The sequence below is a fragment of the Silurus meridionalis genome, chromosome 23 (assembly GCF_014805685.1).
Source record: "Silurus meridionalis isolate SWU-2019-XX chromosome 23, ASM1480568v1, whole genome shotgun sequence".
NCBI classification, from domain to species: Eukaryota; Metazoa; Chordata; class Actinopteri; order Siluriformes; family Siluridae; genus Silurus; species Silurus meridionalis.
The window spans coordinates 7,668,133-7,683,473 of NC_060906.1; the positions used below are offsets into that span (position 1 = coordinate 7,668,133).

General features: G+C 37.8%; 1 protein-coding gene across 4 annotated transcripts in view; it reads right to left on the minus strand.

Annotated features, from left to right (window-relative positions):
* The window catches only part of cdc42bpab (CDC42 binding protein kinase alpha (DMPK-like) b), an 87,866-nt gene that overhangs the window by 5,861 nt on the left and 66,664 nt on the right, over positions 1-15,341 (minus strand). For 2 of the 4 annotated variants that reach the window (XM_046836623.1, XM_046836621.1), the window contains exons 21-34: positions 15,196-15,272; positions 12,721-12,759; positions 10,281-10,397; positions 10,113-10,190; positions 8,849-8,957; positions 8,327-8,463; positions 6,634-6,773; positions 6,480-6,561; positions 4,397-4,613; positions 4,229-4,291; positions 3,805-4,103; positions 2,986-3,280; positions 754-851; positions 47-131 (exon numbers count right to left, since the gene is read on the minus strand). In XM_046836623.1, the coding sequence (XP_046692579.1) occupies positions 47-131; positions 754-851; positions 2,986-3,280; positions 3,805-4,103; positions 4,229-4,291; positions 4,397-4,613; positions 6,480-6,561; positions 6,634-6,773; positions 8,327-8,463; positions 8,849-8,957; positions 10,113-10,190; positions 10,281-10,397; positions 12,721-12,759; positions 15,196-15,272 (1,836 nt within the window). The remainder of the gene's footprint in view (positions 1-46; positions 132-753; positions 852-2,985; positions 3,281-3,804; positions 4,104-4,228; positions 4,292-4,396; positions 4,614-6,479; positions 6,562-6,633; positions 6,774-8,326; positions 8,464-8,848; positions 8,958-10,112; positions 10,191-10,280; positions 10,398-12,720; positions 12,760-15,195; positions 15,273-15,341) is intronic. The other 2 variants (XM_046836622.1, XM_046836624.1) reach the window with 2 other exon arrangements.

Sequence of the window (15,341 nt, forward strand, 5' to 3'; positions counted from 1 at the left end):
CACACACCTCAATCCGAACTGAGGTGAAATAAGGATCGCTCGTTACCTGCAGTCTTGTTCCTGAAGTAGACGAGTCTGGCTGTTTCTGAGCCGAGGAGATTCAGAGATCCGTCCACATTCAGCGGCCGCATCTGTGCACATTAAAGTGTACTTTAACTTTATGTAATGACTCTTTGTGCTTTCATTTTGAAATACAACACAGTTACAAAAGTTTGTGGACACCTGACCAGACGATTGTGCTGAACATTCCACCTTTAGGCCCCATTTCCTGTTATAGTATTCTCCACATTTCTGGGAAGATGTTCCACTAGATTTTGTGCTCATTCAGCCACCAGGGTGTTAGTAAAGTCAGGTACTGACATTCCAGTTCATCCCAAAGATGTTCAATAGAGGTCAGAGGCCTAAAGCAGACTTTAACTCAAGATCTCCCATTCCAAACCATGTTCCCATGTACACCATATCTCCATAGAGCTGGCTTTGTGCACAATGGCTCTATCATACTGGAACAGGCTTGCGCCTCCAAGTTCAAGTAAAGGGAAAATTTCATGCTACCGCATCCATAGACGTCTTATAAAATTGTGTGTTCAACTTTGTGGTAACAGATAGCGGAAGAAAACACACATAACTGGCACACATAACAGAAAGTCAGGTGTCGTAATACTTTTGTCCATAAAGTGTAATTCTCATGCTACAGAAGCTACTGATGATTCCTGTGATTATTATTTAGATTCATTACAATGAAACACAGTTTACCTTTTTCAGTGGAATGGTCTGAATCCATTCCATTGTGTTGATGTCAAACACGTCCACCGCATTCTCGCTGTACACTGAGAGGTAGGGGGCGCTGTAGCCTGCAGCGTGTTCAGAAGATACGCCAAACGGGAGTCAAAAAGACTATTTATACTGAATTTTTTACTGCTTCAATCAGATATTATCTTTCTAATATATTATGTAACCCTGAGACAAATGAGGTCTTAGTAAATGGAAATATCTTGAATGTTGAGTGAAATATATGCAATATTTCCTATTAATTAAAGCAATTTCATGCCAATTGTACTCATGTCAAGATTCTACTGGCATTTCATTTTGCTCATCTTATGCCATATATTTCTAGAAAAAACAGAAATTATCTGCTCATGGATGAAGAAAACGACAAGCTTGAAGTTTCCAATAATAGGTTTAAAGAGCTAGGAATACAAAACACACTCGACTGATTAGGAAAAATATAAAAAGTGAAATATAAAAAACAGAATGCAATCTTTCAAAAATCTCTTAAACAACATGTTATTCACAATAGAATGTAGAAAACATATCAAATGTTTAAACTGAGCAAATGTACCATTTCAAGGAAAGAAATTTTGAATTTGATAGCCACAGCACATCTCAAAAAGAAGGGGACAACAAAAGGCTTGACAAGTAATTGTTACTAGAAAGATACAGCTTGAAAACAATTTTGCAACTAATTAGTTAATTAGGAACAGGTCAGTAAAATAACTGGGTATGTAAGGGGTAGAGGCACTCACAAGAAAAGATGGGCAGAGCTTTAAGAATATATTAAAGACTGTCTACTAATTGTAGAACAAGTTCAGAATAATGTCCCTCATCAGCAAACTGCAAAGACTTTACATATATAATCATCTACAGTACATTATATCATTAAAGCTATCTGAAAATCTAGGGAAATCCCTGTGCACAAAGGCCAAGGACAAAAAAATATATATTGGAAGCCTGTGATCTTTCGACCCTCAAATTAAAATCAAGGGAAATCACTGAAAAATCTCCAGAAATTATTGTTTGTAAACACAGTTTGCTACGCCATCCACAAATGCAGGTTAAAGCTCTACCATGCAAAGAAGAAGCCATATGTGAACATGATACAGAAATGCAGCTTGTCTTCTCTGGGCCAAAAGCTCATTTAAAATGGACTGCAAAGTGGAAAACTGTTCTGTGGTCATAAGAATAGAGATTTGAAATTCCTTTTGGAAACCAGGAGCACCACATCCACCAGAGAAGAGGGAACATCGCTCAGTTCAAAAACATGCATCTATGATGGTATGGGAGTTCATTAGTTCCAATGGAATGGGCAGCTTTCACATATGGAAAGGCACAATCAATGCTGAAATGTATATATAGGTTGCATAGCAACATATGCTTCCATCCAGATGATATATTTTTTTTAGAGAGAGCGTTTTAGCAAGACACTGCATACTGCATATATTACAGCAGCAGGGCTTTATAGTAGAACAGTCCAGGGTGCTGAACTGGCCTGCTTGCTGTCTAGACATTTTGATGTCTAGATTTTGTGAAGCAAAAATATGACAAAGAAGACCCAGGACTGTTGTGCAGCTAGAATTCTGTATGAGACACAAATAGCACAACATCCTCTTCCAAAACTGCAGCATTTGATCTTCTCAGTTCTCAGACCCATACAGACTGTTTTTTAAAGAAGACGTGTTGCTACACATTTGATATGATTTCTATGTTCTATTTAAACAAAATATGGGTTTCTGAGATTTGCAAGCCAGTGCATTCTGGTTTTATTTACATTTGACCTTTTTCCCAACTTTTTTGGATATAGGGTTGTACGGGAAAATATCTTGAATATAGTAAAATGTATTGAGTATTGCCCTCTTGTGATATTACCATACCATTTAAAATTATTTAAATATTTGTACTTATTTCAAGCTTTAATGTTTTTTTATTTTATTGTCAGATAATATTTAACAAGAAATAAAAGCTCAAAATTAAAAATGAATAAATAAATAAAATATAATCTGCCAACAGAGCAGGACTATTAGAGAAACTAGAAATGAGTTTAATATTTATATTTCTATATATTTAAATATGATAAGGATCATTTCATTTGATAAGATGTTGTTCCTTTCAGTGTATTCATGTTAAACTGTAGTTGTGCCAGTACTGTACATATGACTATCTCATAGATTAGATCTGTCAGATTTTTAAAGGCAGGTCTAAACCACTTACAGCAGGAGGTGGGAACAGCAGGCCACATCAGCTCCATCTGGCGTGAGCGTCGGCCGTGGAGATCAACACAGACCCCTACACAGCTAAAGCACAGCAGCAGCTCCTTGCTGGAAATTTCCACGGCGCACAACGCATCCATGCTCTGCTGCGTGATGAAGGCCTGCGTGTGATCATCCGGATGCAGGAGGCTGACAGGAGGAGTGTCCGAGTGCAGGCTGTAGCGCATGAAGCCGCCCTGAAATCCCACCACGAGGTACTCGCTCAGAAACGCCATGCACTGAACCACACCTGGCACCTGGAATAACAACATGACAAACTGAAACTTGGGCATCACTGTAAAGCAACAGTGACATTTATGGACAATTAGAGTGCTGAACAACTCTAAGGTGCAGAATACAACACAGTGTAAAAACAAACCCCCCTTACTATACCCTCTGCAGCCTACCACTGTCCCAACCCTCGCCTTACTATACCCTCTGCAGCCCATGAACTGCCCCCCCAATCACTGGACCCTCTGCAGTCCACAAACTGTCCCAACAACCCCTCACTGAACCCTTTGCAGCCCACAAAATGTCGAAACCTCCCACCACCTCACTATACTCTTTGCAATCCACAAACTGCCCCAACCCACCCTCACTGGATACCCTGCAGCCCACAAACTGCCCCAACCCCCCCTCATTGGCCCTCTGCAGTCCACAAACTGCCCCAATCACTCAATAGATGACTCCAGCACATTTCCTTCATTGGAATCATGTGTTTGTGTATGTAAGCTAATCATAAGTTTAGCAACAACTTAACAATGACATACAGGGTGGTTACCTGAATCTCACGGAGGCGCTGGTGCCGCACTTTGCTCTTGTTGAGCTCATAGCAGATGACCTGCCGCTTCATGGCCACACACAGGCACGTGTGGGCGGATTGCCGAGGTTTTCCCGATGCCAGCAGCTGACACCCTTTCGTCTCGAGCAGTTTAAAGGAGTCGGTGTCACGGCCATCAAGACCAACCATGGGCACGAGACGCACGTGACGGTTCCTGCCTGAGATCACGGCTAGCAGTTGCTCGGAAGGCATCAGCTCCACATGGTGCACTTTCTTGTTGTCGCCCACACGGATGATCTCTGTGCCACAAACGTGTGGAGTTTGTGTTACATTTTTGTTTGTGTAATCGTACTATGTATTTCAACGCATTTATCAAATCTTGGTTCCTGAGTTCTGATTTAGGCATTTTTCAATCTCTACTTGCCATCTTTGGTGACATGGACCACGTAAAGGCCTTCCTCGTTCCCGAGAGCCACACGCTCATGGTCTATTGAGGAGAAAAATAATGGAGAAAAAACAATTTAAATAAATAAGAAGACATCAGACACGAGCCTTATAGTATAGTCGTTTTGGATGTGCGCTAGTGTAGGACCTATAATAGCAGCAGACTGGGTGGTTTTGATGAGAGGCAGCGCGCTATCATAAGCTTCTTTGGGCACGTAGACAGAGCGATCCTTTAGCTTGTTCTTTTTGAGAATGCGATGCAGCTCAAGCAGAAGATTCACCCACTTGGTGCGCTCATGATCGCTATCAGCCAGAATCAGAATGGACGTCTTCTGGCACAGGGAGGACAGATGAGATGCTGTTACCTGTGAGAGAAAAAAAAAAGAAAATTACATTTTGTACAATTCACTATCAATATCTATGTATATTATCTGCCGAAAGATGCATTGGTTAATAAGTGGCTTTTATTAATTAAGAGACCACATGGGATTTTGAAAGTAAAAACATGCCCACCACAAGTATTTCAAGTTAAGACACATGAGTATTAGGGAAAGATATTTTGACGTTTCTCACAAAGATAATGTAAACAGCAAAACGATATTATGATCATTAAATATTCGATTCGATTCTCCTAGTAATAAGTAATTATGACTTTTACAGGTATTTGTGGTTTTTCCCCAAACTGTTACCACAAAGCTTGAGGCAAACAATTGCATAGAAAACGATTTTCCCTTTACTTGAACTAGCATTTAGTACACAAACCTTTTCCAGCATGACAATATTCCTGTGAACAAAGCCAACCTTTTGAATATATGCTTTATCTGGGTTGGGGAGGAAGATCTCCTGCTATATATCTATAAACCCTCTTAAACATCTTTGGGATGAATGTGAACACTGACTGCACCCCAGGCCTCCTCACCTCACCTACATCAGTCCCTGACTTTACCAACACCCTTTTGATGTGCGAATGAGCCCGAAATGGAACATCTTCCCAGAACACTGTAGTTAATTATAACAGCAAATTGAGACTAAATGTGAAATGGGATGTTCAAAAAGCAGTCATTTAAAAATGCAAGTGCCCCCCTTTTTAAATTCTAGGCTTTTAGATATCAGGACATCATCAAAATCCACCTTATGAACTTGAATAATCGTGTTCCGTATAACCATCTATTCTGTGGAAGAATTATACTTTGAAACAATAGACTTTCTCCTTCCAAATCCTTCCGATTAAACCATACTTCTTCAATTTATTTCTAAATGTACTGTCATGAACTTTCACATTTCATATCTCTTGTTTTTTTTTTTGCACACTCTGACCTTGGGGTGAATTTGCTGGGATGGATCACTCATGAGAAGACTGGCAACTGACTTGTAAACGATTTTCCTCAGTGTAGAAAAATTGACTTTATATTGTTTGGAAATGGCCTTATAACCCCTACCAGATTGATGTGCAGCAACACTGGTGACTGTAAGGTCATTGCTGATGTCTTTTCTGATTTGTATTATATATAAAAATACATAATTCAAAGAGAGTTTACTCTTATTTTTACATGACTATACATATAACAGCTCTTTTTTTTAAGTTATTTACAAAGATTTTGTGCAGATTACCCGTACTAAAATATATCATATCATATCATATCATATCATATCATATCATATCATATCATATCATATCAAATCATATCATATCATATCATATCATATCAAATCATATCATATCATATTATATCATATACACCAATGAGACATAACATTATGACCACCTGCCTAATATTTTGTTGGTCCCCCTTTTGCTTCTAAAACAGTTGTGACTCTTTGATCATTAACATCATTGACTTCTTCAGCAGTTTAAGCTACAGGAGTTCGTCTGATGGATGTCGGTCACCCATGACCCCGTCAACTTTGGGGACAAAATGTTCACTTTTTGCCTATTAAATATATTTACTCACTAACAGGTGCCACGATGAAGAGTTAATAATCAGTGTTATTCACTTCACCACTCATAATGTTATGATGTCATACCTGATCGGTGTATTTATAAGTGTATTAGCGGCGTGTTTACAGTTGTGGTAGTGTGTGTATAAAAATATACAGTAGTCCAAAGACTGCAGTAGTGCAATTTATAAAGGTTATTTGTTAGTTATGCAGTGTTTAAAAGAGTAATAATACTTTCTTTTACATTGTGTAACACACACGAACACACAGAGAAAAAAACCCAACCCTCGTACCCGGAATATGCACGGAATGTCCTTCCTGTTTGCGTGGATGACATCCGAGGCCAAGACGGAGCTCACTGAAAACTCTTCGTCTCTAAATTAACGAGAGAAACATGTCAGTGAAATGCTAGGAAAACATTTTGCCGGAACTAGGATTAGTGCTCACCTCATGTCAATGACTTGGCTCACTATCACACTGGGCTGAGTGGTTTTGGTTTCACCAAGTTCGTACAGAAATAGCTTGAAGTCACACACAACAGCTAGAGCCCTCTGCCAGCCCTTCTTCACCCCTGTGGGCTTCGGCACCTGGGGATACGACGTAACTCTGCTCGTTCAATTGCAATTTCATAACACCCTCAATGCATATTGCACACATTTACACACACAAAATTTTCAGCACTCTATTCAGTCATGAAGCTCTTAGCAGTGACTGATTAGCTGATATATAATGACCCTAATTCCAAAAAAGTTTGAACATTGTCGAAACTGTAAATAAAAACAGAATGCAATTAATTGCAAATGTCATAAATCTATATTTTTATTAACAATTAAACTAACAAAATTGTGTATGTATAAACTGGGGAAATATATTATTTTAAGGGAAAAAGTAATTTTGAATGTGATGGCTGCAACAAGTCTTAAAAATAAAAAGGGACAGAGCAATGTTTACCACTGTGTAGAATCATGTCTTCTGTCTGTATGCATCTGGAAACTGAGGAGATCAGTTGCTAAAGTTTTGAGAGAGTAATGTTGGCCCAAATGTATCTGATTCTAGCTGCTCAACAGTGTGGGTGTCCTTTGTTAGAAGCAACTCTAGCATCAGTCAGATGGTCCCTCTCCTCTTTAGTCCAGAGGACGTGGTGTCCATTGTTTCCAAAAAGAAATTCGCCTGACCACAGAACAGTTTTCCACTTTTCCATGTACATTTTAATTAAGCTTTGGACCAGAGAGGATAGTGGCGTTTCTGGTTTATGTTCACGCATGCCTTCCTTTTTGCATGATAGAGATTTAACCAGCATTTGTGGATGACAAGGCAAACTGTGTTCAAAGAAAATGATTTCTGGAGATGTTAATGAGCTCATGCAAAACTTTCCATTTCTGAATTTTGACTGTTTTAAATGCAGTGTCTCCTGAGGGCCCGAAGATCATGGGCATCCAATAATCCAATATTGATTATCGCCCATGTCCCTTGTGCACAGTGATTTCTACAGATTCTTTGAAACTTTTGATGATATTATGTACTGTAAATGATAAGGTATTCAACTGTTTTGCAATTTCATGTTGAGAAAATGTATTCTGAAATTGTACATATTTACAGTTTGTTAACACACATTGCTTTCACAGATGGGTGATGCTCTGCTCATCTTTGCCTCTCTAACACTATTAATACACAATCATCTTACTGACCGGATGTCATTGAAACTTGTTAGTTGCGAACTATTTAATTTTAATAGCAGTTACTTTTTCCAGACTTTTGTTGCCCCATACCAACTTTTTTGAGACCTGTTGCAGCCATCAAATTAAAAATGACCTTATTTTTTCCTTCAAATTTTAATTTCCTCACTTTAAACATTCAATATGTTTTCTATGTTCGATTGTGAATAAAATATGTGTTTGCCTCTAATCCTTGCATTCTGTTTTATTTGCATTTTCCACCCTGTCCCAATTTTTTCTGGAATTGGGGTTGTAATACTATATTACATCTGTACGCCTATATTTCATTTTTTTTTTTCCTTCATTTTTAAAAGACATACTGTCCTCCTAAGGGACAGTTTCATCACTAGCACCACCTAGTGTACAAAAGTGGTTCACTGTAAAACAAAAGATTAGTGAACGCTTGTATTTGGGAGAGAGCTTACCCTCACATATCCCTCGTAGGCGGTGCCGATACCCCTCAGCGGGTCGATACCCAGCGGCGCTTTGGTCTGATCGGGAGGGACGGGGCAAACAGAGGGAACTTTATCCGCACACATGACATGGCAGGAGAAATTGCACACTGAAACGACAGAGGAAGATGCAAAAAATGACATACTATATGGGGCTAATTCTTATAAACACAGAAAACGCATTTAGTATCTTTAGGTGTATACTATGTATTTGTTTATACTGCAGCCACACAAAATCTTTTTTGTTCAATTTAACAGCAAAGGCAATAAAGGTACCCGGATTTTCTTCACCATCTTTGCCAAAACTATTATAAACAGTGAAGCAGTTGTAAAAAGCATTAAACATATGAATGGAACACTTCACATTAGTAGAAATACGATAAATCATGAGCTTTTTTGTATCAAGTGTGTCAGTGTGTTTGTAACAAGTGTCTAGTGATTTGTCCACCTTTATTTTCTCTTTATCTCTCTCTTTCTCTCTCTTGCTATGCTCACCTTCGCATGTGCAGCCTTGCCGCATGAGGCCGATCATAAGCGAGGTGCAGTAGTTGCACTTGGTGGGGATGCTGAAGGATTTCACAGCAAACTGATGAGGCTTCGGCTGCTGAGTGGAGATGGGAAGATTTTTTACATCAAACGTTCCCTACTGGTTAACATGCACTTCATCAGATAAGTAACTCGGACTGAATGGAAATCTTGCTGTTGTTTCAGCACTGTTTACAAGGCTACTAGATAACCTAATTACCCAGTTACACCATATTTGTTTCTTCTGTATCTGGACTATATGGACAAAAGTATTGGGACACTGTACTTTTCTAGCCATATGTGATTCTTCCTTAAAATGTTACAACAAAACTGGAGACAGACAATTGTATTGGATGTTTTTGGATGAGGAAGCATGGATTTTTCCTACTTCACTTGAAGTAGGAGACCCAAACCTGTTCCAGCCTTCTTTCTTCCCTCCTTCCTTCTGTTTTTTTTCCTTTTCTTCCTTCCTTCTGTCTATTTTCCTTTTCCTTCCTTTCTTCTGTCTCTTTTCCTTCCTTGCTTCTGTCTCTTTGCTTTTCCTTCCTTCCTTCTGTCTCTTTGCTTTTCCTTCCTTCTTTCTGTCTCTTTCCTTTTCCTTCTTTCCTTCCTTCTGTCTCTTTGCTTTTCCTTCCTACCTACCTTCCTTCCTTTCTCCTTCCTCCCTTCCTTCCTCCCTCCCTCCCTCCCTCCCATCAGTCTCTATGAAGATTTGCTTTATCTGGGTTGGGGTTAAAGATCACCTGCTATAGAACTATAAAACCTATTTCAGCAAATGGGGACTAAATGTGGAATGGAATGTTTCAAAATGTAAATTTTGTCCATATTTTTAATTTCTTCTCTGTTAATTGTAGTATACAGTAAGTCTCTGTGCTGCAGTGTGAATAGATGAATTTGCATAAATTGATCCATTAATTCACCATAAGTAACACAAACTCAGCAACTTACAACTGTAGATCTTTTCAAACCAAATATGCTGGAATATTTGTAACATTTATAATGGTTTTTTTTTTTTGGCCTGGATTATGGTCTTAATTGCAGTTTAAATGAACAAATTAATTGTTCAATAAGTACAGGAATTATTTAAGATGTAGAATACATTTTATCTTACTATAATATATGTTTTTTAATGGTATTAAAAAAAAAATCCTTCATTAGCATGGACTTTACACACATTGTAAATCTAACAATTCCAGTATCAGACCCCTATTACCCAATTCACCCCCTTGCTTACTTTATTACAGGGGTGGTCCTGGCTGCTGTAGCTGGATCTGCTGGTCGGCGTGTGAAGACGTGACGAGTGATCCACCAGCTGTAAAAGTGGAAAAAAGGTGGTACATCATTGTTAAAGACCAGAGTGTGTTAACATAGTAGTCAGTGTGTGGTTTTTGCTCCATATTACCTCTATAGGCTCCATGTCACTAGCAGTGGATGGCGAGCGAGAGCGGGACATGTGGCGCGATTTGGAATCCTCATCCCGTGATGGAGTGTTATATGGAGTAAAGTCACCAGAGTCGATCTAAATAAACAATAGAAACGGTTTGAGGTATATAATGAATAAATTTGTTTTGTGTATACAGGTACAATTACAAGTATTTCAGCTGAATACAGTGCACAGTGCTAGGCAGTAATCTGATCGAATGACAGTGCTTATTGATTAATTAATCATTGATAATGTGTAGTAATTAATAGTATTATTGGTTGTTAATTGGTTGTTTATTGCACCACATTAAATCAGGCCCATAAATCAGACAATGAAGATGTTGCCCATGTGGCTTAATATAATTGACGTGAAAATAGCTTAAATAAACTCATATTAGTGACTGTTATAAGAATATCTAATCTAATCTAATCTAATCTAATCTTATCTAATATTAAAAGACCAGAAAGGTTTGCAGTGATCCTGTTCAAGTTAGTTTCTAATACATAGCCTGAATATATATGTATGTATTATGTATGTACGTAGTTATCGGTCTGTCTGTCTGTCTGTCTGTCTGTCTGTCTGTCTGTCTGTCTGTCTGTCTATCTATCTATCTATCTATCTATCTATCTATCTATCTATCTATCTATCTATCTATCTATCTATCTATCTATCTATCTATACATACATTCATTCATCCATCCTTCCAAAAAACACCATAGGTTTTTTCATTTATTTTGTTCATGTACAAGTTGTTTAAGTTACATTCTATAATATAGTAATATTTAGTTCATAATTAAAAATCAGTAAAGAGTGAAGCACAATTTCTTTTCCTACTCTGGACTGAATCAATCACAGTGGCAGTGTTGAGCTAAAAAAACAGGCCACTAGCTAAAGTCCAGACCAGTACTGTGGTCACACCCTGACACAGGATATTTTTGAACACCTACAAGGTGCAATAAGAATGTAGTTGTTTCTAATAAAGTGAGTGTTTAGTGTTTTACAACAGGTAATAAGTAATTACATAAAGTGCCTGTCAAAAGTTTGGAAAAAGACAATCTTTGATAGTTTTTGAGACACATCAATGTTCTTTTTATTTATATGCAATAAACTAGTTGTGAGACAAAAACACACAAGAATTTGACAGAAACTGACTAGAAGAATGTTCTGTAGACAGATGAGTCCAAATTACACATTTTTGGCTCTAACAGAAGAACTTGTGTAAGATGAACGTTAGAAGACTGCCTCACCACCCACAGTCAAAATAGAGGTGGCAGCTTAATGGATTGTGGGTTGTTTTGGAGCAGGAATGGTTGGAGACTTAATCCGGAAAGTGAAAGTAAAACTGATCCAACATGGCTCTTATTCCATACTTCAACTTCAATCACGCAATTCTGTCTGGACTGCAGCTCTTCGGAACCGACTTCACCATACAACAAGACAATGAGCCGAAGCGTACGTCCGAACTGTGCAATTGTGATTTAAAGAGCAAAGAGTCAACTGAAGTGATATCTATCATGGAATGGCCTGATCAGTTACCACACCTAAATCCTATTGAATTGCTTTTTTTATTGAAATCTCCAAATAATGAAGAACAAGTGTCCGGATGCAGAGAGTGTGTAAATCTGTTATTCATGCTAAGAGAGGATTTTTCAATGAAAAAAACATCTGAACATTTATATATTTGTTTGGTCAAATTAAATCTTCATAACATTAAATTACCAAGTTTGCTGCATAGAACAAAACTAACATGCATGTGTCTCTCAAAAACCATGGCACTGTTCTTGCAGTAAATATAAAGCATATAAGTACGAGATAGGTATTTTTATTTCCCTTTTTATTAAGTTCCTTCAATTAGTTGTTTTAGTTAATTCATATTTTAATTAACCACAAGAACATGGTCTTCTAACAATAGTGACAGTAGTTCTGATGCAGCTTTATACTGGGTATAAAAGTAAATAGACAAATAAATAATGAGTCATCCAACAGAAAAAAATTTAAATATATGTTGTAGATAACAAGTTTTCTGCAATCTAGTGATTACATTACAGATCTGCCCAACACTGTCCATGTATTAACATCCACCCAATTTTAAACTGTCAACAGAGTAAGAAAAGAAACCCGGAAAAAATCTCAAAAACCCCCCACATGCAAGACAAAAAGGGAAAAAGGATGCGACCACAAAACCCACGAACCACATGATAGCAGGGTGTACAAATATAAATCGACTAACAGATTGCAAAAAAGAATCAGGCACGAGGTCGAAAAAGCACAATGGCCAAACCTCAGAGCCATTTCAATCTGAGGTTCTTTTTTTTTCATGCAGTGTACAGTAGCATAGAGAACGAACACAATGAGTACCCATGCCACACACAGAACACACAGGTCACATGTGCGACCCATCAAATACACAGAGTCTTACACGTCGGCCTTTGCTTCCAGGACCCCATGATGGTGAGCGCTTTAAAAATACAAAATAAAAAATGTTTTAGTCATTTATACAACAGCAAAGTGTCTAAGCTGCGAGTTGGAGTTGATGGTTTCTGGTAAATGAAAGGATTCACTTGATCAGATGTCATATAGAGTTATTTATTTATTTCCACCCAATTGTTTTAATGTAGGAGTAGTTTTATTTGAAATACAAGATAGTTAGTGCTAAACAACTGTTGCCCTCCTGTAGTAGACCACAAAGATGTTCTGTTTTCTTGCCTTTTTGAGTATACATGGACTTTTGCCTTTCCGTAAATATTTTTTTCCTTCACCTGATCAGAGCGATTTATTTAGTTACACTATATTTCCAAAAGTATTGGGTCACCTGGTCATAAGTACAGTATGTGATTTATGAGCATTGCATTCCACATTTAGTCCCAATTTGCTCTTATGATTCCCTCCACTCTTCTGGAAACATGTTCCACTAGATTTTGGAGTGTGCTTATGGATATTTGTGTTCATCAGCCACAAGGGTATTATGAAAGGCAGATACTGATGTAGGTGAGGAGGTCCGGGGTGCAGTCAGCGTTATAATTCATCCTAAAGGTGTTCAGTAGGGATGAGATCAGAGCTCTAGGCCACTCAACATGCTTTCTTTCAAAAGCATGTAAACCAGATCTTTAAGCAGCTCACTTTGTGCACATTAGCATTGCCATGCTGAAACAGGTTTGTGTTTCCAAGTTCAAGTAAATGCCAAATGGTATTAAAGCGCATCTAACAACGTACTGTACAACAGAGTGCCTCCAGCTTTGTTGTAACAGTTTGGAAAGGAACCACATATCAGCAGGAAAGGTCAGGTGTCCCAATACTTTTGGCAATATAGTGTATTTCCCTCCAATTTGGAGGGTTGAACCATGAAGATGGATTTGGACTGCAATTCATAAAAACAGTATGCTCTAATGGCTTAGAGCTACAGTTGCCAGTTTTGCATTCAAGTGTCCAACAGGGAACAGTTGATAACCTCAACAATAATGAACTTTAATGAACTGACATATCGTTGTGACTCAGATGATTGTGGGTTGCCTTTCGAGTCTGGATCCCCTTAAAGTTCCCTTCTCATACCATCTAACAGATTTTTTTTCTTGCTATTGTTGTGCTCATTAGGGATAAACTTATAGGGACTTATTTATGATGGCAAGATTTACATTTACAATCTATTTAATTCTTTAAAGCTTCTTTGGGACAAAGTCCATTGTTAAAACAGCTATACAAATAACATCGAATGGACTTGAATTATTGTAAGGAACAAAGATCAATTGGCAGTGTCTTTAGTGCAGAAGTGATCATTAATGAGGTTTATACTTTCACAATATCTGCAGGTTTATAATTGCTAAATAAGCAACAATTACATTTTATAAGTTCAAACCATCATGTTTTTATTGATTTAAACTTAGTTTTTAGACACTTATAGCAGCTTTAGACACTTATTTTATCAACCCTTGTTTTTCTCTCTCTTGGAAACATAAACTCCTTAAAATGGCATAATCTGTTGGCAGGAATTTTATTTCTTTCTACAAATACATGCATGAAAAATTCTAAATGATGTGCCAATGATGGAGGTCGTTTTCCAGGTTAAAAAGGTTTAATTCGATTCAAATTGTATTTGTTTAGCGCTTTTAACAATGGGCAGTTGCTCAAAGCAGCTTTACGCAGATAATGTGTTAAGAAAGATTGAATAAGATTGTTCTTTATTAGTGTAAGTTTGTCCCTAGTTTGTTTAAAAACAATCGAATCAAGACAAATACGTGTTATGCCTTTATTCATCTTATATTTCGTTGTTAAGATATCAGCTCTTTGCTGTCCTGAAAGCGGATTTTTTTTTTTGTCCACATTTCCTAATTTCCGCTAGATATATAAACAGTACAAAGTCGGGAAGGTGAGTAGCCAGCTACTGTAACTTTTCAAATGCTTTGCAGCTGGGTTCTGCATACATCATCTAGAGATCTCTAGATGATGTATGCAGAACCCAGCTGCAAAGCATTTAAAAAGTTACAGTTACAAATGATAAGTGCTCCATCAGCAGCTCGCTTTGCTCTGACTAAAGGCACAGTTAAACTACACTTTTCATTGACTTCTATTCATAAATGCGAATCTGCAAATGCAAGCTCAATGCGAAGAGGTTTCACTTTTCCCACTGGGTTCCAAACTTCACGTTCGGTGAACTGCAAATTCGTGACGAATAGCGGAAAATCCAAGATATAGGAATCAATGGTTTAACCGTTGTGACATTGTTTAATTTTAGTCAACACAGATTTAAAAGTCCTGGTGATTTTTAAGAGAACATGGCAGATTTACCGCCTCATTGTATTTATAGGGATTAAACAGACAGGTAAGTGTATGCACCACCCATCTTCCACATACTCAGTTAAACCAGAGGAAAAGAAGAAAGAAAGTCCAAAAAACTCACCTCAAAGTGATCTAGCACAGAAGAAGGAGCATTCAGAAAAGCCAGGAAAGAGTTCTGGGAATCCTGATGCTTTACACCTGATAAAGAAAAACATTTCCTGTCATGAGGAGGCACATTGGAACCTTCAAGAGTTAGGTAATGTTCAG